The sequence below is a fragment of the Rhamphochromis sp. 'chilingali' genome, assembly GCF_963969265.1.
Source record: "Rhamphochromis sp. 'chilingali' genome assembly, chromosome: 12".
NCBI classification, from domain to species: domain Eukaryota; kingdom Metazoa; phylum Chordata; class Actinopteri; order Cichliformes; family Cichlidae; genus Rhamphochromis; species Rhamphochromis sp. 'chilingali'.
Genome location: NC_137939.1, coordinates 35,694,984 through 35,720,917, shown reverse-complemented (window position 1 = coordinate 35,720,917; position 25,934 = coordinate 35,694,984). Strand labels below are relative to the sequence as shown.

General features: G+C 44.0%; 2 protein-coding genes across 4 annotated transcripts; both read left to right on the top strand.

The window, feature by feature from the left end:
- Positions 1 to 391: 391 nt before the first annotated feature.
- On the top strand, positions 392 to 16,312 carry hm13 (histocompatibility (minor) 13). 2 transcript variants are annotated; one of them, XM_080900114.1, is made up of 12 exons: positions 392 to 798; positions 4,623 to 4,658; positions 8,984 to 9,082; positions 9,176 to 9,258; positions 9,354 to 9,442; positions 11,027 to 11,112; positions 11,810 to 11,935; positions 12,110 to 12,167; positions 12,283 to 12,403; positions 12,525 to 12,627; positions 13,659 to 13,744; positions 15,379 to 16,312. In XM_080900114.1, the coding sequence occupies exons 1-12, from the start codon at positions 571 to 573 to the stop codon at positions 15,440 to 15,442; spliced, it is 1,179 nt and encodes a 392-aa protein (XP_080756240.1). In that variant the 5' UTR covers positions 392 to 570; the 3' UTR covers positions 15,443 to 16,312. The 2 variants fall into 2 exon arrangements, with proteins under 2 accessions (XP_080756240.1, XP_080756241.1); XM_080900115.1 differs by lacking the exon at positions 4,623 to 4,658 and having other exon boundaries at positions 395 to 798.
- Positions 16,313 to 19,194: 2,882 nt separating this feature from the next.
- Positions 19,195 to 24,564, top strand: mrgbp (MRG/MORF4L binding protein). Of its 2 annotated transcripts, XM_080898660.1 has the most exons (6): positions 19,195 to 19,393; positions 21,840 to 21,961; positions 22,053 to 22,134; positions 22,243 to 22,317; positions 23,132 to 23,417; positions 23,516 to 24,564. In XM_080898660.1, exons 1-5 carry the CDS (start codon positions 19,252 to 19,254, stop codon positions 23,371 to 23,373), a joined length of 663 nt encoding a protein of 220 aa, XP_080754786.1. In that variant the 5' UTR covers positions 19,195 to 19,251; the 3' UTR covers positions 23,374 to 23,417; positions 23,516 to 24,564. The 2 variants fall into 2 exon arrangements, with proteins under 2 accessions (XP_080754786.1, XP_080754785.1); XM_080898659.1 differs by having other exon boundaries at positions 23,132 to 24,564.
- The last annotated feature ends 1,370 nt before the right edge of the window (positions 24,565 to 25,934 follow it).

Below are 25,934 nucleotides of genomic sequence, written 5' to 3'. Positions count from 1 at the left end.
ATCTGGTGCTTGTGCGTGTCGTCATTCTGCAAGCACAACACACTTCATGCATCACAAACTTTCATTATTACTGTAAAAAAAAAAATCCCATTGCTCGCGCTTTTTGAAAACTTTTTTGGGGGGTTGTTGTCGTTGTTTTACAATTCAGTTGCATTAATATAGATAGCCTGCTATTTGTGTGCAATGTATTCATTTATGTTTTCTTGCTGTTTGTATCTAGTGGCTTCTCAGAATATGCATATATTATCTATGTATACATAGATAATATATGAGTCTGATAGCTTTGAAAGCAGAACAAAGAGATGGTGATTACCTGCTTTTTTACTCCCGTGGTACCTCCTCTTTTGCCGTGCACGCCTTGTCAGTGTCCCCGGAAACAGCAGCGGGTTGAGCCCTCCTCTTCCTGCCTGCTCTCCGCTCACTGCTTTAGGAAACGTGGCCTTATCAGGACTCCAGCAGCACAGCGGTAGATGAATGACAGACTCCCCGCTTCAGCTTCCACTTCTATCCGCCTGTCAGTTAACGCCACAGCCTCAACAGACCCCGAAGCCTCTCTGTGTGTGAAGAACAATGTCTGAGGCTGAGCAAATCCCGGCCTCTGCTTCGGAGGCCGCCGCATCGGCCGTCCTGGACGCCCTGAACGCCACGGACTCCAACGGGACCGAGGCGCTCAACGCCACGGCCAAATTCGTGGCCACCCCGGAGGGCACGGCTCTGGCGTACGGCAGCCTGGTCTTCATGGCGCTCCTGCCCATCTTCTTCGGAGCCCTGCGGTCCGTCACCTGCTCAAAATCCAAGGTAACTGTTAGTGGACCCCGGCGTTTGGGTTTGACTTCAGCCCGCCTCTCGTTAGCCTTCAGCGGCTAGCTGCTACAGCTAACGGCTGGCTAACTAGCGGCTCACCAGGACGCTAAAAATAATATTTTTCCAAAACAAATACAGAAGTGGGAGTCGCGATAGAGTTAATTGAAGAATGATGTGCTGAAATTATCGATAAAGTTGGGAAATACGCGTCCAGACTCCGAGTGAAGGTTTAAAGATCCAGCTGTTTGATTTTACCGGTTATTTCCAGATGCTAATTAGGCTTTTAAAGTCGTTATCTGCACTTGTTGCACTCATAACGCTGCGTAGTGGGTGTCGGGTCCTCTGGTGTGTGTCTGTTTAAACTGTTTTTTTTTTTCTCAACTTGTGCTTGTTTGGCGTGTGATGAAAGGATGTGTGCACAGATGTTTATTTACATTTTTCCTAACGGACTTTTACCTGGCTGAGTAACAGGGACCGCTGCCATCCGGGTGGGGAGTAGTAACTTAAAGTTGTAGTAAAAGTTGTACAGTGAGCCGAAAACAGACTGTGCTGAACGGAGTCGTGACATGAATACGAGGTTAAACCGACTGTCAGAAAACGCCAAGCTAGCCTCGTGGTCGTGAACGCATCACCAGGTGATGGAGAGAGACGTGTACTGTTTCTGTTTGTTCTCGTTTTGGGGTTTTTGCAGACATGCGCAGTTAGCTTAAAGTAGAAAAAAACCTCCCACATCCTTTGAACGGCCGGGTGGAGGTGATGGAGGTTTTTATTAGTGACTGAGGACGCAACACAGCTGGCAGAAAATCACGTTAATCTGCATAACGGAAGCTGCTAATAACAGCTGTGAAATGAAACCGGCTGCTGTTTCAGGTATCACCAGCAGAGACACACCCTGCTCTAACGGTGCTCTGCCTTTATGGGCGCACTGTCTGGGGATGCATGTTAAAACTACCTGTCCTGCAGCAAGTGTAGGATCTGGTGAAACGGGGAAAATTCCCCATGCTCTGATGCACAAAGTTCGGATTTAAGAGGGAAAAGTCGGGTCATGAAACAGAGTAATGTCTAGACTGAATTCTCAGAGTGGGTGATATCTGTGTGACGGTCCAAGTGAAGGAGCGATATCAGTTTGACCCAGAACCTGATCTGCAACCGTGAGAAGCGTCGAGAGATCAGACACATTCAGAAACTTTAAGACTAGATTAAACTTTGACAGCATGTAGGCCGGAGCTGTCAGGTGTTTTCCGTGTGCTCTGGGACACACCTGTTTCTGATTTTTCCAGAAAAAAGTTTTGATGACGCTCTTGTGGGGATTCTTTAAAAGAGTACTTAGATGCTGAACAACAGTAAGCAGAGTGCATCAGTGCTCTGCAGTGGCACACCCGCCCAATGTTTTTGGCACTATAGGTATTTAAATTTTCAGATTTACACATGACAATGAGACAGAAGAGAATGACTTTAGATGTTGTTTTCTTCTGTTTGTATACAGAAGGCATAAAAACGGGTTTCCGAGCAGAGAGAAATATTCAGTTCCCCTCAAGATGTTTTAATTGGCTAAAGACAAAACAGAAACTAGATGGATTCTTGTCACATTAGGGACAAATGTACCTTTCCCCTGGTTACAGCACAAGACTAAAACCACTTTTGATGAATTTCAGTTTGACATGAGCTGCTCAGTTATTGTAATGCCAGAAAGCTTCACCTGTCTCTCAGAAATGACTTCAGACTGAACGCTTCACGCTGCTGTCTGTCATGTTTCTCATTTTCTGTCGCTCGTTTCTTTGGTTTTTGACGTTTGCCTTCACTGATGGTTGTAGTTAACGTAGACTCTGTTTTATCTCACTGAGTCACAGCGGATCCTGTCACTCGCATGTAACGCATCCACAAACCGAGGCGGACGTGTCACGCAGGGGGAATTGCGACATTAATTGAAATGAGACGTAAACAGCAGTAACTAGACTGAAATCATAACCACGGGTGTTCCTTTGGTCTCTTTAATATCAGCGGCTGCTTAACACATTTGCAAAAACAGGAAGCGAATGAAATCTCGCGAGGAAGGAGAGAATGGGCTCGGTGGCCTGAGGCAGGTGTTTCACAAAACAGGATCGTACTCGGTGGGAATGAGATGGATTGAGATCACAATGTTCACAGAATGGAAATAATTTTTCGAAAGGACGCAGTTTCTGTCTTTTCTTACATGAAACTATTACACAGCAAGTATGAGAGTGTCAAGTTTTATTGTCATGTGCAGATAAACCGTGTAGCCACGTTTACCCATAATGACATTCTTTGGCTCCTCAGCTTTACATGAGCAAATAGAAAGTGTGCAGTTATATTAAGAAAATAGCAGGAGTGATAATAATGATAAAGAGAGAAAAGTATTAAATGTTTAGAGATAAAATATATGTTTAAGTTAGTAAAATACATTTATCATTACAAAGTTGAAATGATAATTTGACATGAAATTTCAAAACTAAATATTTAATTTTATGTTCAGTTTGGAAATTTAAAGAACAAAGTAACCATTAAAACGTCAGCTGGTTAGATGTTGAAAACAGCAGGCAGTCTTCTTTCGGGGGACTATTTTTAGTTGTGGATTAATTTTCCAGTGGGTCATTTTGACCCCAACCCTACATTTATACATACTACTGTGAAATTGTCAGTTTGCTAATTCTCCATATGCTCAGTTTCTTCCCACCGTTGTGAGGAAGATGGAAAATAGTTTGAAATATGTGGGTTTTTAACATTATAGGCTTTGTTTTGATTGTAATTTGTAATTACTGCGTAAATAAAGCACCTCATTGGGAGAATTTTCAGTAATGCTGAGAATTTAAATATTTTATAGTTCTTCACAAAATAATTTAAATCTACAAACTGGGTCTTTGTTCACATTTAGTTGGAAACGGAAAAAACAAGGTATGAAAATCAGCCTGACTGTGTTGACTTCATTCAAATGTGTTGTTTATTAAAGCATTACAGAGATACAATGCTATCTGTATATGGCATTAAATGATCCTAGAAAATTGAAATACAGTATTGAATAATTAATTCAAATATTTCACCGTGTTATGGGATGGAGCCTTTAACAGTTATTGCAAAACACATGACAGGGATTTGTGATGTTGCAGAGCTCTGTGTGTGCGCACTTACCAATGGAGGTTTTCTTGATGATGTGTGAACTCTGCAGAAGTTTGACTATAACCCTCCACACAGCGCTCTGCTCACTGTACGGGGATACTTGTCTCATTTTAATACATCTGTGACTTGTATGGCTCTTTCTGTGGCTCCTCAGTGTTTCCTTCTCCTCAGCATTACACGCTCTGCCCTGTGACATTGGGATAGCAACACTGGAGATGAGAAATACCTGGAGCTGGGCCGTAAACCCTCTGGGTGACGACTCGGGTCGTACCTCTGTAGCAAAGATGTGTGGGGGGGTTTAAACGCGGTTTTGTGCTGGCGTTGGTAAATCTGACAGAAAGTCTCTGCCTGAGCCTCGGGTGATGTTCAGTTTAAAATCGGCGTCCATGGCATCCTTCCTCTCTTCCTCCGTTCTTCCTCTTTCTCGCTGTTTCTCCTCTGTCAGCCATCCTATAATATGAATATGAGTTCAGATACATCAAAGCTTTTATTCACTGAAGCTTTTGCCCTGTGTAATTCCAGCAATGATGATCTGTTTCCTGCATTGGACACCTGTTTGCTTGCTTTAATTTTGGGCCCTGCTTCCAGCCCTGCTCCTGATTGCCGATCTGATCCTCTCTCTCCCTGTCTGTCTGTGTGCACATCTGTCTGTCCACCCATTCTGTTTGTCTGTCTATCTGTAGGAGCTCGGAGAAAATGATTACGATTCTGGGTTCAGAGTGAGTATGAGAGCCGCTGTGTGCACCAATACACCCAGACACTGTTGGTTTCCAGCACTGACACAGCAGGGATTGCATGAACGCAGAGGTGTTGGGTGGAGCCGGAACAACAAACTGCTCATCAGCTCACGCTTGTTTCAGTGTGTGTGCTGTCCAAAAACAAACAGACATGTGAAATAAAAGGAACGCCTGCAATGGAGAAGAAGAGGGTCAAGAACCAATCAGATTTAGATTTCTGTTTTTCTGCACTGATAAGTTAAAAAAAGATCATCTGCTGTGGCTGATAATCCCAGCTTATTCCTGCCTGATATATTCAACTTTATTGTGTCTTAGTGGGTACAGCTAGCTGCTCACACGCTCTGTAGGCGTTAGAGAAAATGAAACGCGGTGCCAAAAGTATAAACACGTTTTTGAAACAGGTTCAAGATTCTGCTGCAGGATTTCCCAGGAAATTGTCTAAAACTACTTCAGGAAAATTTGTGCAGAAAGGAATTTATCAGAATGGGGGAAATGACGTGTCTAAATATGAAGGTTGAGTGAAAGAAAATACGAAATTTAACAGAGTAATGTGCATTTTGATGGCCGCATTAAAGTGTCCTCAAACCATCAGCACGGCATTTCATGGGTGACGTAAGGAATTGATAACGCTACGTGAACTTGATTACTTTAAACGGCCTCTTTGGTTCGGCAGTCGCACACAGACCGTGGCGTCTGGATTACATGCAAAGTTCCACTGAAGCTTCACCTGTGTCCCGACTGCACTGATCACTTAGTCTGGTTCAGGTTCATGCAAATTGTAAGCCAGACTTTAACAAAAACAAATTCAAAGCAGCACATAACACAGACTGGGGGGGATGTTGGCAGGAAGTCCTACAGCAATGCCAGGAACCAGTTTCATGCACAGAGGACTCGTTAAAGAAGCCAAAACCACAAACACAGCCTGCAAATAGAATAACGGCTTAAAGTAGAAAATACTTCTGAAAGGGAGTAAAAATGACTGGACTCAGTGGAGCCCAAACACTGGTACATAAAACGCACAACCTCACAGTACTGAGGTTTATTTTTAGAATATATTAACTGTGCAGGAAGGTTCCTGCGACTAACCTCGTCCTCATGTAGATCTTAGCAGCGTCTAACTCGCACTAACACGGTGTTACTTCAGCCTGTTTGCTAACAGCTGTGTGTTTGTGGTACATGTAACTCATAGGGGTGCAACGATATTTGTATCGATATTGAACCGTTCGATACAGTGCTTTCGGTTCGGTACGCATATGTATGAACAATACAAAATTTGTAATTTATTTTATCAACTTTCCTTCTGACGATGCTGTCTGTGTTGAGCGCTCAGTGAATCTGCGTTCGACTACTCCGCCTAGGGTCAACAGTGCAGCCTAGGCGGAGTAGTCGAACGCAGATTCACTGAGCGCTCAACACAGACAGCATCGTCAGAAGGAAGAGCGCAGGGCAAGCTAGCGAGACAGAAGTTAAGCTCTCCTTACAACATGGACCTCCCCCACCCTCATTCAGATCTGGCGTTTGGAATTATTTTGGTTTTCATGTGACGTATGACCCTGAAGGTAAGCGAGTCATGGACTAAAGTAAAACAGTATGTTGGATGTGCCATGCAATGCTCAATTACATTGGTGTGAACTAGTGTGTTAGCGCAGTTAGCTCGTTAACGTGTTGGCCGTCTAGCCCCATGCACGGAGCGATCGGCGGTAGCTCGTTAACGGAGATTTGCCGTGTTGTGGCATTAAGGTCATTTCAACGAGATTAACCTGAAAGCACTAGTGGGAACACAACGAATATGACTGCACATTTACGCCGACATCATCCTAGTGCAAAGACAAAAACAACAAGCATGCTACTAACTTTAGCCGAGTCATTTAGACAGCTGTTAGCACATGATTCTCCTTATGCTGCTGAGAATATAGCCCAGAAGAAGCGGATAGTATAGCTTTTATTTTGGAAAGAGACATTTCTCTGTAATAAACTCTCTTTTCCAAAGACGAGTGATTCCTCAATCAGATACAGGGCTCGCAATATCGCTAGCCCGACGTCCCGGGGCTAGCGATTTTTTTTCAGTCGGGCTACAAAAATCTCTCTGCCCTGCCCGTCGGGCTATTGTAGGAAGGAAAAATATATGTCAATGCTTTTGCATTCTTTCAGAAATGTAGCTGGGTAATTATGTCATTGGCATCGGTGAGCCACTGTCAATATGTGACATATTGAAGTCGCGTTTGAATTTGCGCTTGTTTTTTTGCTTTCACTTTGCAGTCGCGCGAACTGTGTATAGAGAGCGACAGCACTGATCTGTGAGTGATGATAATTTGTGCACCAATTCCTCTGACATCGTCTTATTAATCGTTAGCTTACTATGCAAACATGACAAGTGAAATCTCCCGCAGCTTAAACATGTGAGAGGTTGATCGCGCAGAGAATCGCTGAGCTTATGTGAGTGAGTGTGTAAAAGCAGCAGGAGAAGTTATGACAAATCAGACTATAAGGCAAAAAGAAAGTGCAGCTTTATGGTTTCATGGACAAAATAATTTCTGTGGCTGCAATATGACGAGCTAAATAACCAGGGCTGCACATAAGTGGTCCGCAGGTGCGCATTCGCTGTCAAAATAAAAAACACGCACAAGGGTTAGGGTTAAATTTAAAAACTGTACTTTTGAGTTAAAATATATATTTATAATTTTAATAAATGACAAATTAAAAAGGCATGAACATTTTTTTTGTATCGAAAAAATATCGAACCGTGACACCAAAGTATCGTACCGAACCGTGAATTTTGTGTATCGTTGCACCCCTAGTAACTCAGTCACCTGCAGATTTACTGGTTTCTATAGAAGCTCATGTTGCTTTAAAAACATCTTTAGTTTCAGGAAAGACAGGATGTTACCATTTAGAAAATGTTTGTAATATTAATCCTGCATTTACTGTAAACTTGAGCTTTGGATTATAAAGCATTGGTTTGTGTAGGATTCCTCTCCTTATCCCTCTACATCCTCCTCTGTCCCAGTTTCTGTCTCGGGTGAGTAGATGGAGGAGAATATAGATGGAGGTGACTCTCAGGCTTCTCTCTCAGGGCTTCTGTCAGTCTACAGTAGCTCTTCTTTTCTGTGATCCGACCCGAGTGTGGAAGGACGGCCTGATCGGGAGGAGGACAGGCCTCGGTAGAGACAGGGAGGTGCCCTCTGGCATGTCTGTGGAAACGCACATTTCTGCCATTGTGTAATTATTGCAGCGCTCAAACCCACGCTGGTGTGATGGCTGTATCCTCCAAAGCCTTTTATACCACCAGGAAGTCCCAGCTTTCAGAAGCTTTGTTGCTAAATGATGAATATCCACACGAGCGACGCCTCGATAAGAATCAGATTTTATCACAGAGGCATAGTGTTCAGTGTTCGTCTGTGGGTCTAACTCAGGCTGTCACTGAAGGTTAAACTCGTATCAGTTTGTAGCATGACGTGAAAAACACACTAATATTTAATATTTACCTGATTTGTGCCCGTGTGCCTGCCATCAGTCCCGGTGAGCACTTGTTGGACAGTTTCTCCTTTCTTTCTTCAGCGATGCTCCACTGTCACCTCCACAGAGGAGGACGCACCGCAGCACGTTATTCTAGTATTTAGAGATTGGCTCAGCTCTGATTACAGCTGCAGTTACTTCAGGCTTTCTAAGCAAAACTGAGTATTTGACCCCCAGCATGACAGCTGTGCAGGCAGGTTTGTGGTGCCTGTGTTGCCTCATTTCACGAGCAGCAGGCGGCGCCTCAGATTAGTTTGTGGTTGCAGAGTGAAGCAACTGCTTATTGCAGTGTTGGCACAGAGCCTCACAGAGCCTCACAGAGCCTCACAGAGCCTCACAGGGCCTCACAGAGCCTCACAGGGCCTCACAGAGCCTCACAGGGCCTCACAGGGCCTCACAGGGCCTCACAGGGCCTCACAGGGCCTCACAGAGCTTCACAGGGCCTCACAGAGCCTCACAGGGCCTCACAGAGCCTCACAGGGCCTCACAGGGCCTCAGGGTTAATCCCGGTATTTGGGTTAGTTTAGGCGTTAAACGTTGACAGTAACAGTTACATTACAACACATAAACTGTGGTCCATATAACCCTAATTTAAAATTGATGATCTTCATTTAAAACTTCACTGGTTTCTGTCTGGAGACTAGTTCATCTTCTTTCAGGTTAAATTTGTGATGGGAAGCTTTAGCTTGGTGTGGTCTCACCTGGTGTTTGGATTGGTGTGCACATCCCTGTCTTCTGGTGAACCTTCACCTTACCTGCTCATATTTCTGTCTCCGCTCCGTTTCTCCCAGAATGCAGCCGACATGCCCGAGACCATCACCAGTCGGGACGCAGCGAGGTTCCCCATCATCGCCAGCTGCACTCTATTTGGGCTCTACCTCTTCTTCAAGGTAAGTCGGCGTCTCTTACCTCGGGGAGAGCTGCGACGGTGCATTTCGTCAGATGAGGCTTGTTTCTGATGCTGGACGTGTGCTGTGACGCAGGTATTCTCTCAAGAGTACATCAACCTGCTGCTGTCGGTCTACTTCTTCGTCCTGGGCGTCCTGGCTCTGTCTCACACTATGAGGTACGTCAGAGAACGTGAATGTGTGTGCGAGTGAATCGCTTTGGTTTAACTGATGTTGGAGGTGACTCGACTCTGTTCTTGGTTCTGTCTCTCAGTCCTCTGATGTCCAGAGTCTTCCCAGCATCTTTCCCAAACAAACAGTACCAGCTGCTCTTCACTCAGGGCTCCGGAGAGTCCAAAGAAGGTGAGACCTGCTGCCCGTTCCACCAACGACGGGAACAAACACCGTTTAAAAATACAGTTTAAAAGACCCAGATTCCTAAAAAGAGCAGGCAAATGTTTTTGTTTCACACAAAAAACCCAAAACGTGTTCAAACTGTTTATTGCTCCGATTTAATTCTTAAAGTATTGCACGGCAAAGATGCCAGAGGAAGTGAATTGTTTTGCATATCGCTTTGAAGGAATTTTAGTCCAGTCTTTGGTTTGTGGGGTTTCGTGAATGCGCGGCTCTCTGAAGTCCTGCTGCAGAGTTTCATTCAGACTCGGGTCTGGACTTTGACTGGGTCGCTGCTGCACGGTGATTCTTTTCTTATTCTGTTGGAGATTTGCTGCTGTGCTTGGATCCTCCTCTGGACCAAATGTTAGCTCAAGCATTAGCTATGAGACAGACGACCTCACGCTTGACCCCAGAATACTTTGGTATAGAGAGGACCTCACGCTCGGCTCGATGATTAAATCGCTGCTGTGCTGCCGGTTGGTGTGAGATGTGTGTGCTGCTGTGGATTATGTCATCGTTCCTTCAGATGAAGCTTCCCTAACCTAAGCTGTGCTTTCTTTTTCTAACTGTGCTGTCATGAACTTTAACCTTTAACATGCTAACTGGGGCCTGTAGAGTCTGACATGGAAAGTTTTCAGATGAATAATTGTTGCCCTCCTCGCCTGTAAAAGGGTATTTTTACGGGTGGATGGGCCGAGGTGACGACCCGAGTTTGAATGCGATAACTCAGGAACGAGGCAACGCAGTATTTTCAAATTCATACCAAAGGTGCAGCTACTAATCTCGAATGAGTTAGAATCTCAGTGACCTCAGAGGTCTGAAAATCTCTGTACGTAGGTTTCAAAATGATACCAAAGGTGAATTTAGGACGGGCTGTCGAACTGCAGGCCTCGAGGGCCGGTGTCCTGCAGGTTTTAGAGATCACCCCAGGTCAGCACACCTGAATCAAATGACCAGTTCATTACCAGGCCTCTGGTGAACTTCAGGACATGTTGAGGAGGTCATTTAACCATTTACATCAGCTGACACGTCTAAAACCTGCAGGACGCCGGCCCTCGAGGCCTGCAGTTCCCCATCCCTGAGTTAGGAGGAGGCTGACAGATGGCACTAGCAGCCGTCAGTATTTTTTAATTTTAGAATGATGGACTTTGTTGCTGATGATCACTTAATGAAGTGCATTTAACTATCAGCGCCTGGCTGCCACTTACCCTCTGAGGTCCCTTTGAAGCAGTAAAGAAACACATGATCTGTTTATTATGTCTTGATGTATAAAACCTTAGAACAGTGAATGTTGTTTCTCTTTGTCAGGACGATAATGTTGCTGTACAGGTTCATCTGCACGAGTAAAGTTTTAGAGTAAATCTTCTCGTTGAATCGTGTTTACTGAGGAAGCGACAAACGGCCTCAGTTAAAGTTTATTAGGTTGAATCTGTCAGAGCTGTAAGCATCTCTGTATAAATGTGGTTTATTGAACGGCCTTTTGAACCCGATTTAGGTCTTCTGACGTCTTTCACATTCATGTCTGACCTGCGTCTCTCCATGTCTCTACAGAAATAGTCAATTATGAGTTTGACACCAAGAACCTGGTGTGTCTGCTCATCAGCAGCGTGGTGGGAGTCTGGTACCTGCTCAAAAAGGTAAAAGTGACACGTGCAGCACACAGAGCTGAGCATAGCTGTGAGCTCCGACATGGCTGAGCTTAGATCTGTGGGGTAATGAATTATTTATGAAGCCCTAAATGACAGTAATGGTTAATCCACAAACATGTGCAAGTTTATAATCAAAGTGATATTTAATGTTCATGGTGTTAAAATCTTGTTTTTGTTGTTCTTGAATTTTTCAGTTTACTCTTTTACATAAAAGCAGTAAAAACAGTGAAGCACGTTATTATTGTTTTTTCATCAAGATGCCAAATTAGTTATTTACTGAGTAAATAGCTTTTAGTGCTTATGTTTGATTCCTTCTGGTGTGAAACAAAGAAAATCGACAGATTTTAAAATGTTTCCTGTTTTTCCGACAGATGGTATAAAATGTAAGCTCTAATTATTTCCATCAGAAATGATGTTCCACGCTGTGACATAGAGCTGAAATCTGTAATGCGATCGAAGCCTGCTGTCAGCTTCACTTTTGGCTTCTACCGTAATTATTATTTAAAGAATAATGAGGATAAAACCTCTGAATCCAAACTCGTTTATTTAGCTGAGACTAAAGAACATCTGGTCAACATCTGTATAAAGGATTCAAAAACAAAAGGATTTGTGTAAATGTGTTCGTCTCAGCCGCTCAGATGCTTCATTTTGTGCTCACGTGTGCGTGTGTATTGTGACATCACAGCACTGGATAGCCAATAACCTGTTCGGGCTGGCGTTTGCCCTGAACGGAGTGGAGCTGCTCCACCTGAACAACGTCAGCACCGGCTGTATCCTGCTGGGGGGGCTGTTCATCTACGACGTCTTCTGGGTGAGTAGATCACGTGTCCAGCTCAGGTAGTCGTACGGAAACGTTCCAGAAGATTCGAGCTCAGCTCTGTCATGTCCAGATGTTCAGTTTCAGCACTTTGACACAATCCAGATGTTCCAACAATGACCCAGCATGAACACAGCTGTACATCATCCTTATTCTGTGTGTCTCCAGGTGTTTGGGACCAACGTCATGGTGACTGTTGCCAAGTCATTTGAAGCACCAATCAAATGTAAGTGCTGTGTATGACCGTGTCAGTCAGTTTTAGCTCCTGCTCTTCATAGACTTCACCCAGCTGACCTCCTGTCCTGCTGTGATCTCCCCCACCCGTCTTTGCTCCACTGCAGTGGTGTTTCCACAGGACTTGTTGGAGAAAGGTCTGGAGGCCAGTAACTTTGCCATGCTGGGACTGGGAGACATTGTCATCCCGGGTATCTTCATCGCTCTGCTGCTGCGCTTCGATGTCAGGTAACACTCGGTCCTCTTTCCTCTCAGCTGCCTCGTTTCCTTTGTTTTCTCTCATTTGTGGGATTTAAACAAGATGAATGTTCTTTATTCCCTTTCATGTGAAACCGTCTTCTACCTGCAGCTTGAATAAAAACAGCAGGACGTATTTCTACTCCAGCTTCCTGGCCTACATCTTTGGACTGGGCCTCACCATCTTTGTCATGCACACCTTCAAACATGCACAGGTACGAGGCTTAAAGCGCAATCACTCTTCTCAACTTTGTTTTGTTCAGTCTCTTCTCAAAACAGCCTCTTTGCAGCCAGTTGCATCAGCTCATTTTGAGGACTCGCAGTTACGGGCATTTGAGTTCATGTTGGACGATTCACGTTAGCAAACGCCGCATCGTTTGATAATTTAGTCTAAATCGTGATCGAGATTAAAATTCGATTCGTTGTGTATCCCAGAGTTCTTCCTGCGTTCTGTTTGCTGTTGTTCCTTTCAGTCTAATTTATTCAAGCAGAATACAGACTTTAGTCTACTCAATGTCCAGAACTGCTCTTGAGCCAGGCTGAATGTTGTCGGGGAGATTTCCAGAGAGCTTTGAATAGGAGAGAGGCTCCGATTTAAGGGTTGGGACCTTTGTGTTCCTGCGTTATTCCTTTTATCATCAGTGCAGTAAAGCTTCGAATTTCCAGTTTAAACCACCTCTGGGACCCTGTCATACCGACCAGAGTTACAGTCAGCTAATCTGCTCTCTTTTTTTCCTCTTATTTAAACAATTGATAATTGGTTGCCAAGAACATGAGGTTGATGAAATGGCTGCAGTGACTCTGTGTTCTCACTGTTCGGGACCTTTAACTTCAGCGTCCGTCCTTTGTCTAACGTGGAGTCTGTTTCCTGGAAGCGGACTAAACGTTGGCTTTATTAAAACTGGGACAAACATGAAGTCTGATTTTGTGAGCAGCTTATTAAGTGAAAAGTCTGAAGTTTTAATTTTCTGGAAAATCTGCTGTAGGTATTAAATTTGCACACGGTGTGTTTAAGAAGCCGCAGCCAATAAAGCTTTAAGGATTTACTCGTCGCTCACGGCTGTTTGTTGTTGTGCAGTTTATTTATTTACAGACCAACATCCAAACAAGGGAAAGACACCATTAAATGCTGTGCTGCTGTATTTAGGATTTACAGTTATCATTTACTTAAAAAAGACCCGATGATGTTGCCCGTCTCAGTTTTAATGATTGAGGACGTTAAAAGCTGTTAAATCTGTGTGTCCAGCCCGCCCTGCTGTACCTGGTGCCCGCCTGCGTCGGCTTCCCCGTCATCATAGCGCTGTTCAAAGGAGAGCTCACAGAGATGTTCAGGTGAGTAACCACGGTGACCAACCACGGTGAGGCAGCAGGGCCGAGCTTGTTTTAGCAGGAAAACATGTTTCTGAAGTCTGAACATACGTTTGCACTAAAATTAACGAGCTGAGAGATTTATTTGTAATTACTGAAATTAGACTCATGAGGATTCTTTGTTTAGTGGATTAAAGGTTCAGAATCTCATGCCTGGCGGGCTGAAACCCTATTGGCTGTTTATTCCAGAATGAAGCTCTGTGATTGGACAGATTTCTTTCTTTTCTTTTTTTCTTCGGGTATAATGTAAAATTTAAAAGTGTGATCTATCGACCAATGACACTGAAGCATTTCTGTTATTAAATGCACCAAAGTGCACGTCTGCTAAACCACATTTCTTTGTTTCATTTAAGAATAAATAAGATTTGGACCTTGACTTCAGCACAGACAACCTCGGGGCCTGATTTAATGATAGAGTTTTAAAAACAGGAGCACCTCCTCAGTTTTTAAAGGATCTCTCAGTCTGGAGTTTAGTCTGCGCTGCAGGAACCGCCGAGGTTCTCCGAGCAGCAGTTTCCATGTTAAATGCAGAGTCTACGACGGCTCCTTTGTATGTTCAGGTGCTTCTGTCAGCAGACTGAGGGTCTCCTGCTCATCGACCTCATCATTTCACTCCCTGCTCCCATGTCTGTTTTGTACTTTCTCTTACATTTTTTCCCACCTCTCTTCTTCCACCTTTCCGGTCGGTCTTTATCCTCCGTCCTCCTCGTTTGTCACGGCAGTAGAGCTCTATAGTAACTTAGACCTTTAGAGTTTAAGATGATTTACCACACTCTGTCGTTGCCTCCTTTCTTTCTCACTACTTTTATCATCTCCTTTTTCTTTCTCTGTATTTTTCTTTTATCTCCTCTGTGTCTCCATTTCCTTCCTCTGCTCCCCGTGTCCCCCCCCCCCCCCCCCCCCCCCCCCCCCGTGGTTAGCTATGAGTCTTCAGAGGAAGTTCTTCCCACCTCTCCCAGACTTACTTCCTTTCCAACCGTCAGCGGCTCTCCCGCAAGCCTGGCTAGCTCCATGGATGCCGTCTCTGTGGCGACAGGCTCCTCCCCGCGCCACCGCAGATTACAACCCACCTCGATGTAGAAGCCCCGCCCCTCTATCTTTACTGTCCCCTTCTCTGTCTCACCTGGGCAGGTAAAAAGCCCATTAATGAGCCCATTAACCTGCCTACATGAAACCATCGCTCCATCAGATTCACCTTTTATAGCATTAATAAAATCATGAAGGAGGAAAAATTCAGCTGATCCAAAGGTGGGGTGTTGTTAGCTTGATTAGCACTGGTAAAGCAGACAGGTGCAGTGCACAGACACAGGTCGCTGCTAATTAACCGAGAAATGAAACACGATGATACTGTTTGTTCCACCGATCTTTACAAACGCTGCAAAGCAGCTGCACCCGTAACTTTAGGCCTCGAGAAAATCCAAATGGGTGAGTTATTAGAAAAGCGATCGCTCACCTTTCAGTTGTTTTAAGGTGGAGATTGGCGAGAATCCAAACTGTTTGAATCGGGGTGTTTGAGCCTCCAGAGGCCATTAGAGGAACTGCAGCATTGGATTCATATTCGTGAAACACACTAACATCGTCCTTCTTCTCTTCTTCAGGTATGAGGAGTCATCTGAGGAGACTAAAGAGGAAGCGACAGAATCAGAGAAGAAGGACCAATAATATCCATGTCGCCCCCACCCCCTGCCCTCCCTCCTCCTTCAAACACTTTTCATCATCAGCCTGCTGCCACCACATTTCACTGAAGCCCCGCCCCCTCCAGTCTCTCCAGCTTGTCAGCCAGGGGAAACGGGGCTCATGTTGCCAACGCGTTTGTCTCTGATAACCACGGGAGCGGCCGCCGACTGTTACCCGTGGTTACGACTGCCGTCGCGCTGCCAACGATGATGTTTGTAATTATTAAAAGTCGTTTTGGGACCCGGTGCCTACCACGAATCCTCTCACACAGGACCACGAAGTGGCGTGTCAGGGAACACCTGTCCAATCGGATCTCATCATGTGTTTGCAGCTCGCCGCTCAGATAGGCAGAGAAACGAGAAGGAGCGCTTGTTTTAGCCTTTACACGGCCCCGAGCGTGGACGAGTCGGACGGAAAAACGAGCGCTGCTGCCATTTTCTTTCTTGTTTGTTACTTTTTTTTTTTTTTCTGAAACCCTCAAACAAAGAACCGCTGACGATTGTGATGATCCCCAGAATCTGATCCTGTAAAAAAGTCTGGAGGCGTGGGAACTCTCCAGATGTGGTTCTTTGTTTCCGGGTGTCTCCGCTCACCAGGCGCTGCTCACACTGCCGTCTGCTCCGTCAGCATCAGCTTCTTCTACTGGTTTTATCTGTATTTGTTTCTTATAATAGGCCAGAATTTTAAGAGGGGAAACCCCGGCTAACAGGTTCAGTTTTTTAGGTATACAGTTATGTTGTCATTTGTTAAAGCTGTATTGTGTTTACATCCACTTGTCTCCATGCTGACTGTACATGTGAGTTCTCCCTGTCTGTCCAGCTGTTTGCCAGAGAATAAATCTGCTTTCCAATCAGACCTGTGGTGCTAACGTGGCTTCAAGTTAAACCCTGCAGCTGTAGGTCGTAGGGCCGTACAGCTGAGGCTGAGAAAGGAAGTAGAAACAGTCCGAGTATTATAGGTTTTTAACCTAAAATATGGTTCCTGTTCCTGACGAGGATCAAGTAGTTGGTTTGTTTTGGAATTAGGAAATTGGAGGTGAATTGGTGCACAGATGAGAGCTAATATCGTAGACACGTCTATAAAAGATGAAAGAGTTCCAGTTGTATAATGTGTTGGATTAGTTAGATGAATAGTTTATGGCTCTTCCCCAAAGTCAAGAGAGCTGCAACAAAGTCCCACGAGGCTCATCCAGTCTTAAAAGCTTCCCTCTGAAATTCAAGAGAAAGTATTAATTTAGTTTTTGTTTTGTTTTTTCTTCAAAAAACACAACGCAGGTTGTTTGCTATAAAGTGTTGAGGCCAATGTGTGACCAGCTGCCACTGGGACACAACTGAATACAAGAGCAGCAAATTTAGCTCAGTAATAACAATCCAACCACCACCTCTCGCCCAATGGTAGCTGGGATAGACTCCAATCTGCCTGTGAACCTGACAATAAGCAGAAGAGGATGAATGGATATAAATTTATATAAATATTTAACTTACATACTTGAGTAAAACTGAGTTGCTGTTATCGCTGCAGCCCACACGTTAGCAATCATTGGTCTACGGCGTCGGTCACTAGCTTAGTTTAAATGTGAAACAGCAGGTTTGACCCGTCTGTGGCCAGTGAGCACGTCAGACCTGCCCTCACTGATGCCACAGTGGCTGTCCATCTTTTATTTACAGTCTCTTATGAAGGTTCTGGAGCTTTATTGCTCAGACGTGTAACAGATACACTTTTTGTAGTGACAGAAAAATGCCAGTGTGGTTTTGTGGAAAATGTTTAGAAACCAAAAGCACAGTTTGGATTTCTTTGTTGAAAACGAGGGGGCGACTTGAACTCCAACTGTGGTTCTTTAGTGAGAATAATTAGTTATAGCTCCAGGTGTGAATACTGCAGTGCAGCCACTCGTAATAAATAAATAATGATGACAAAAAGTAGTTAGAAACTAAAGGTACAAAATATTTTCCCTCAATTTCGCTCCTTGCTGTCCCTTTCAGTTGGCGTGTGTCTGGAATTTAATCAGCTGCACAGGTGAACTTTTTCCTGTGTGGATAAATAAAAACTGGATTCTTGGTTTTCAGTCTTAAAGTTCTGGCCTGTGAGAGGAGAAGAGCAAAAGGAGGCGGCGGCAGACTGAACTGCCTTCACTGCCCAGCAAGAGGCATCATTCTCACACCTTATTGGTGAAAAGGTGCAATGGGAGGAGCTCCGTGGCTTCTTCGTTTGATAAGCAGTGAGAATGAGCCCAGGAGGCAAAGTGTCACATGGTGTTTTACAAAAGCATCCTCAAACTAGGATCAAACTCAGAAAAATAGCCAAAAAGAATTCAGCAGAATCGGAGACATGGTGACTGTTGGCCTGTGTTACAGGTTCATTTCCAAAATCTGCTGCTTGAAACTGCATTTCCCATAATGTCAACATATCCTACAACTGTTTCCACGGGATAAGCCAGTGAGCTTAACCTAATGCAAGTACAACTGCAATTTAATGTAATTCAGAGTTTCAAAGTAAAGGTTTAAACGGAAAACGGTCCTAACTTGTTTTTAAATAAAATCATATGCAGTTGCAGATAATTACAAAGTTTTCGGATGCTTGGAAAAACCCTGCCTAACTGAACATAATCAGCCTCACGTTAATACTCTCAATGTTATTGATTGTTATGGATGCTTTATTAAGAGATGCACAGTTTTGTATCAATGTAAAAACAAAATGCTCTTATTCAGCTCAGTGAAGTTCAGTAGCCACTTAATTTTAAATATAATGTACCTGAAATTGTTTTTTTTTTCTTCCTCTCTGGTTGTATTTGTGGTGGCGGCCGTTTTACGGCGCCAACTGTATCCGTTTTATTTGCAATAAAACTTTTGGTGTTTTGATCACCGCATAGAGAAGCATAACCTTTGAGTCTGGCTGCTTCTATGACTCCTCATCCACTGCTTGTATGTTCACCTTTAGAGATTTGGTGCTTAACAATTTAATTACTTGGCAAAATAGCACCTGAAAAAGTGCATTTTTTTTATTATCACGACAAAGTTCATTTGTTTGGGCATTTATACATATACTAAACTACATTGTCTTGTTTTGAGAACCACGGAGTAGCTACAATAGATCTCTGAGGAACTCCTAATTTGGGGAGATAATATATTTGAGGCTTGTAATTTGATTTAAATCTGATGTCTGACAATGGTAAACTCACTGATAAATTGGTTTTAAATTTGTCTTTTGAGGCTTTAAAAATATGGAAATATCATGGAAAATAAAATTGTTTAACATAAATTTGAATGTTGATGCCAAAAAATACAAATAATCCTATCTCTGATGCTCTAGTAAAATTAAAACAGTAAAGTGTCTGGCTTGGAAAGAAACTTAAGTCCAGTCGCTTTCTTTGCGACTTCCTCAAACGAAAGCAGTTTTAATGTCTTTTAGGTCCCTAGACACTTTTACTTAGTTTTATTGAATTATTTACTAGATTTGGGGAACAAACTTCACTTTTCTGAGGTGTCTCTATGCCAAACACATGCCACTTGTAAGAGAAAATTCTAGAGCCATCTTTATGTGGCGTTTTAACGGACCGTTTATCATTTAACTTTGACGGTCACTGAAACTGTAAGTGTAGGATTAATATTGGAATTTGTTAAAAACAAATAAATGAATTTACCTCAAAATTCGGTTTTAAATTTTTTTTCACTCTGGCTATTTTTTGTCGTTTTATCTTGAAATCCGATACCCGGAAGTCTTACTACGTTTCCGGTTGCCGATGCTAACGGTGCACGGTCGTTTGCTTCTGGCCAGTTTTAGGTTTTGCCTTAATAATGGGAGAAGCTGATGTGACGCTGAACCAGACCGACGAGAAGCCGCCGGATTCGGCGTTGGCTCCCGGAGAGGACTCGGTGGTGTGGAGCCACGAGGTGGAGGTGTGCCTGTTCCACGCGATGATCGGACATAAACCAGTCGGTAAGACCAGAGCTAACGTTAGCATGCGGCTAGCTGGAGCATCTCCTCTAGTTAAACCAGTTTAACTTGGACTGCTTTCGGGAGCCTCTGAATCAATATGTAAACACTAGGAAACCGTTAATTTCAGTTTATTGCAATAACAGGTGTTTAATGGAGGATGCTTATTTAAAAAGTTAAAAACCAGAGATTTCGCCTTGCAGGTGAGACACTTAGGTTAGCAGGTCAAGAGTGAAACTGATTCTAAGGAGGAAAACGATTGTTAATTGTGTTTGGCAGGACAGAGAACCCAAAGAGGGAATTACACGCTGACTTCGAGATAAGTTGAATAAAAATCGTGAGATCAGCTGAGCTGTGCGGACTCTGAGGTTTACTGCTCTTTGTTTGTTTACTTCACTGCATCCAACCCATGGCCAGTATTAAGGAAGCCTAACCTAACTCATATTACACCGATACCTTTGACCAAACCTAACAGTGCTCATCAACACCACAATCAGATTTAACCAACTGCTGCCTTTGTTTCCTTTAATGACGTCGTGTGTTAGTGTTGATCTCATCAGTATTTGAGTTCCTCTTTGTTGGAACAGGTCTTGATCCTTATGTTACTTTGGAGTCTTACTGCTGTTACAGTCCAACTCAATTTACTTGACTTCTTTTAAGGGCCCACCACTGTTGCTTTTAACTTTTCTAATATTGTTTTTGCATTTATGCATTTTGAATTTATTTATTTATGCATAAAATACCTTCATACCGTGTACATTGTAACCCATTTTTGTAATAGAGCTATAATATTGCCTTCTGGATTAGGGCTGCCACAAACGATTATTTTGATAGTCGACTAGTCACCGATTATTTTTGCAATTAGTCGACTAATCAGATCATCATCCATTGGATGTAAAACGTGCAGCTTATTGCACCAGCAGCATCTGCTCTTATATAACTATCATTAGCTTACAGCTTGAAGTGTTTAAGGTCTGTGCTAACTAAAAATAAAGACAAGATGATAGTTTATTAAATTGTAATGAAATTTGCAGATTGTTTCGGTGAAGTTTAATAAACTCCTTGCTATCTAAAATATAACAGGACACCGGAGTAGATTCTGAGCATCTCACACTTCTGATAATCAGCTGTCTGCTTGACGTTTATTCAGCTGTGTAAAAACTATAACTATAACAGATTTACTCAGGAACAAATAAAATACTAAAAAAGCCAAACAATAACATTTTGAAGTTATCTAAGTGACTTATGTATGTTTAACCTGAGTAGGAAAGATTGCGGTGGGTTTGAAAACGATGTGCTGGGAGTCCGGTGTTCTCACGGCTCTAGTGAGCCTAGCCCCCGGCTAGCTATCGAGCTAGTGGGTAACAGACGTCTCCGAAAACGTCGGAGCGCTTTTGAAAATATGTGTTGTCTTGATAAACTGAGCAGATATTTGAGGTTTACACAGCTACATTCTCGCCTGAAAATATGTTAAACGTTTATTTTGTGACCCAGAAAGAATAATAAGTAATATTCAAACTAACTAGCTGCCGCCATTGTTGGAAACTGAGCTGGGCTGCGCTATGAATTCTGGGACACAGCTTCTTCTTCTTCTTCTTCTTCGGGGTTTAACGGCAGCTGGCATCCTTGTACATGCAGTGCTGCCATCTTCTGTTTCAGTCCATTATTACACTCTTAAATCCTGCTACTTATTCCTGCGTCTCTCAGGATCTTACAAAGCTTCAAACGACGCGTCGACTATTAAATCAGTCGTCGACGATTTTGATAGTCGACGTAATCGTGGCAGCCTTATTCTGGATGGATGCAAACTGCATTTAGTTGCCTTGTACTTGTGACATGTGCAATGACAATAAAGTTGAATTCTATTCTATTTCCGGGTAAAATAAAGTCCAGGTGTTTGGAAAACTACACCACTTTTCTTGTACGTCCAGCCTGGTTCCTCGCTGTGTGAATGGTTGAATGCAGTGTGCAGTTGAACATGCTTTGAGTGCTCAGTAAATGTGGAAAAGAGCTGTTTAAGTTCCAGTACAGTTACAGTTTCACTTCATATTTTTCCAATTTTTTTTTTATTTTTATTTTTGCTCCTGCAGTTTTGTAAGAGTAAAAAAGTTCAAAGAAGTCATTTAAAAATCCAATTTTGGATTTATGTGTAAACAGAGTGACTCAGTATTTTCAAGAAAGAAAACTCTACAAAAAAGAAGAAAGGTGTATAAAGTAGAGAAGCTAAGTCCCTCTAACTGAGGGAGGAGGATTATAAAGGATTTGGGTTCCTCTATAAAATACAGCTAATATGAAAAGTTATGGTCCAATAAATGTACTGATCTGGCTTAGCTGGCCTGTAGGTGGCTCCGTCAGACTGCAGGAAGGCAAAAGAGCTGATGCGTTAATGTGTTTCCTGGGAAAAAACAGTGACCATGATGCAGTGCATGCTGTGTGTCTCTGTCTGCAGGCGTGAACCGTCACTTCCACATGATCTGCATCAGAGACAAGTTCAGTCAGAACATTGGACGGCAGGTCTCCTCCTCCGTCATCTGGGACCACCTGGGAACGATGTACGACATGCAGGCGCTGGTGAGGACGTACACACACATGCTGAGTGTTTGTTACATGCCGCGCTGAACGCGGTCATCACCACTGAGACTGTCATTTCTCTGTGACGCAGCACGAGTCGGAGATCCTGCCGTTCCCAAACAACGAGAAGAGCTTCTCCCTGCCCGATGACATCATCCAGGAGGTGAAGGAAGGTGAGGGAACTGCCGTCAGAAATGCAGCTTTTTAAAATTGTTTACACCAGTACAAAAAAGTTAACATCGTTTCTTTGTCTAAACGGACGCTAATTTGTGCGTTTGTAGGGAAGCTGGGCTCAGAGGAGGAGTCCAAAGAGGAGTTCAGGATGGAGAGAGAACCTCCAGCTACACATGAAGAAGGTACCAGACTGTGTCTCGCATTTAAGGTGCAGTCAGCTGGGGCGTCCTGGCGCCTCAGCGGTTCTTTTACACTTAAATTCAGAGTTAGCTGCTCGCTTTCAGACACATGTGCATGTGATCCACTGGGTTTAAACAAATAATGCACAGCTTGATATAATCAAACATATATTTCTGACCTCTCCTCACGGAGAGCATTTTGATACATTTTGATAGCATGTGAAGTCTGAAAAGGTTAAACCGACTCAGAGCGTCAACCATGTGTAAGGCTTGGAGGTTTCATTGGGAGCTGCTAGAGTTGGTCGATCCGCTCTGTAGTCCAGTCGTTCCATCACACCTTACACCCTCCAGCTGCTTCTGCTCGCTGAGCAGATGATAGTGACACTTGCAGAAGTTTGTAAAGTCAGACTTTGGTCAGAGCACAGCGCCCACTAGAGGACGTCTGGCCGTCGGGCGACCCTCGTGATGTCTGTTTCTGATTGTTTGGTCAGAGACATCAGAGACATTCTCACCAGTGTCCTGCTGGAGGTCATGTTGTAGCTCTGGCTGCACTCATCCTTTTCCTCCTTGGATAAAGGAGCAGATACGGGCCTGGAGGATCCACAGCAAACGTTCTGCTCCAGGTGTCGCCTCGTGCTACCAGTAGTGACACCGACACCAGCCAAGTGTAAATCTAATAAAATCAGTCAGAAAAGATGAGGAGAGATTAAAGTCCCAGCAGTCTTAGAAGAATATAAGCGACGAGGTGAAGTTTGTGCAGTCTGGAGAGTTTAGACCACACCAGGTTTTAATATGATCCTCCGTCTCTCTGCTTCAGGGAGTAACTCCTCTGTGAAGATGTCGGAGCGAACAAGCAGCATTCGGGATAAGGAGAGAGAGCGAGACAAGGAGAAGGGAGGAAGTGACGGAGGATTGTCGTCAGCGGCGACGGGAGGAGGCGGCGGAAGCGGTAGTGGAGGGAAGGAGGCAGAGAAGAGGAAGAGGAGTCGAGCGGCCGAGAAGCTCCTGTCGTCTTCCAACCCGGCGAGTCCGGGAGGAGCCAAGAGGAGGCGCACCTGAGCGGGGGACGGACAGAGACGGAGGAGCGCGGTGGAGAGGAGGAGGTGAATGTTGCTGCTGCCGTCGCAGAAGCCGAGCTTGCGAGCTTTGTGTCGTGTAATCCTGGAGTGAGGTCGTCTAAGTGCTCTCTGTCCTCTTACAGTCGCCCCCTCTGTGGCTGCTCTCTGATTGGCTGCTTGTCACCCGGCACCTGTGCTTTCATCTCATCGTGTGATTACAGTGGGAGGAAGCGACACGTCTGGAAGCGCCTCTGGAGTGTTTTTAGCGTGCAGACAGCTGACCCGACCGCAGCGTGAGCGGCGTGTGTTGTCTTATTGTTTTTAATGCCAAGGTTGGAGTTTGCCCCGAGTCTTGCCTGTCAGGCTACAAAGAAGCCATCCAGGAGTATTGAGCACATCGTCGTAAACTCTGCTACAGTTATGTCCTGTTGTTGTTTCCTGCCTTTTCTTTTACCTTTTTAAAGCCGTTTCACCTTGTAGTGAAGCAGGAAGTGGAAGAACGTTCCAGTTTTCCTCCATTTTCATTTAAACTTTCTCGGTTGTACAGAGGAGTGAAGGAGCCCGGGTGAGACGGGTTTCCAACCTTTACGCTCTTTTCGCTTCAGTAGAAACGAGAGTAGAAGTGAATATTCCAGCGTGCACCTGCGATCAGAGTGCACGCCATGTTCTCACAGCGTGTGAAATACAAATAATTGAGTCTGTTTTATGTTCTGATGATCATCTGCTTAGAGCAGTGGTTTAATGTGACAGGAGGTCAGCATGTTGGCTGTCTGAGCTGCGTGTTTGTTGCTGCAGTGACTGTTTTTAGTTTCTGATCATCTGAAACTGCAATAATTGTGTTTCTCTCTGAACTGGACGTGGCAGCATGTTGTACTTTTGTTTCTGTGTGAGGACACGAGCAGCTCCGAGTGATTCCAGTTATGTTTTTTAATCTTTGTTTCATTTGTGTCATTTGAAAATGCGTCTTCTGTGTATTTAGTTTAGTGTCGGCTTGTTTTGAGGCCACGAGAATCAAATGTTCCCTTTAAGTATTTTTGGGGTGTTAATTTATGGCTGCTGATGAGCTGATGTGTGAAACAGCTGTTTGTGTCATTAAAGCTGAAGCCGAGTCTCCCGTCATTCATCGTTTTCCTGCAAAAATGTTTGTAAAGAGCTGAATGTTTAAACATTAAAACTTCTGCCCCTCTTTTAACTCCAAGTTTGTTTTGTTTTCAACAAAGCGGTCGACCTTTAATGTGAAGTTTCCAGACTGTTCGCCTTCACATTAAAGCTCCACAAAGTCTGATATGTCTGTGAAGGTTCTCAGTCATCCAGGTCATCGTAGTCTAAGGAGCTTGCAAAGAAAAGCGTCTGGACTTCTTTAAGTTGCTTGAAGACGTTTCACCTCTCATCCAAGAAGCTTCTTCAGTTCTAAGGTCAAATGGTGGAGAGTCCCAGATATAAACCTAGTGGGAGTTTCCCCCCACAGAGGGACAAAAGGACCCCTGATGATCCTCTAATCGCCTGAGCCAAGGTGGGAAACTGGGTGTGGGTCACAATCAGCCAGAGTTTCGGGTGTGTTCATTGTGAAACCTGGCCCCACCTTATCATGTGATTTCCTGAGGTCAGATGGCCCAGGATGTGAGTGGGCGTTAAGGCGTCTGGGAAGGATCTCAAAACTGGATTATAGATGGCAGAGAGTTGGTGTCGTAAGCCCCGCCTCTGTTCAAAGATGGTCGCTCACAGTGGACATAGATGCTTCTTTCACTCCTCTTTCAAACCATCTGTCCTCTCTGTCCAAAATGTGAACATTGGCATCCTCGAAAGAGTGACCTTTGACCTTTAGATGCAGATGGATCTGGGACTCTCCACCATTTGACCTTAGAACTGAAGAAGCTTCTCAGATGAGAGGTGAAACGTCTTCAAGCAACTTAAAGAAGTCCAGACACTTTTCTATACAAAAGTCTGTAATTAATACAAATATTCTAAATCGTGTCATTTTTGCGCCTCAGCCGTAAAAAGCTCACGGGGCATGTCATCGCCTCGCTGGGTGGCGTGGACGGCGAGTTTGTGAATGTGATAACTCGAGAACGAAACGACGTAGGATTTTCAAATTAATAGCATAACTGCAGCTGCCAGGAGGCTGAGGGCTAACACTGTTCTTAATAGTGCACCTAAAAATGAGACATCTATGTTAATCATAAGTAAATAATTTAAGCCTCTTTACTGCTCATGAGAAGCAGAGCTCCAGTAACTCAGTGTTAGAATATTTCATTTTCACTTGAGAGGTCAGAGGACGGACGGTTGCTCAAAGGTCCGAAGTCCTCTTCTCAGGTGAAAGTAAACTTTTTCTTGTTTGTGAAAATCTGATGATTTGTGGTGTCGTCTGCTCGTGTGGTTGGTCCGCTGTGCTTCATCACATCCAAAGCCACCGTTTCGTTCTCCAGGGCCTGCTGCTAAAACTTGCACCAAATGTTTGGAAGAGCACAGTTTGAACCCCACAGAGTCTCGGCAGTGTTGTTCAGAATGAGGTGTGAAAGATGTGATCCAAAAACACAGACCAGCTGAAGGTCGCTGTCTAAA

Excerpts from the sequence above, each read along its gene's own strand:
- mrgbp (XM_080898660.1), top strand. The coding sequence starts at position 19,252 with ATGGGAGAAGCTGATGTGACGCTGAACCAGACCGACGAGAAGCCGCCG. Across the intron at positions 21,962-22,052 it reads TGTACGACATGCAGGCGCTG|CACGAGTCGGAGATCCTGCC; the intron begins GTGAGGACGTAC and ends TCTGTGACGCAG. Across the intron at positions 22,318-23,131 it reads TCCAGCTACACATGAAGAAG|GGAGTAACTCCTCTGTGAAG; the intron begins GTACCAGACTGT and ends TCTCTGCTTCAG.
- hm13 (XM_080900114.1), top strand. The coding sequence starts at position 571 with ATGTCTGAGGCTGAGCAAATCCCGGCCTCTGCTTCGGAGGCCGCCGCA. Across the intron at positions 12,404-12,524 it reads CTGCTGCGCTTCGATGTCAG|CTTGAATAAAAACAGCAGGA; the intron begins GTAACACTCGGT and ends TTCTACCTGCAG. Across the intron at positions 13,745-15,378 it reads GAGCTCACAGAGATGTTCAG|GTATGAGGAGTCATCTGAGG; the intron begins GTGAGTAACCAC and ends TCTCTTCTTCAG.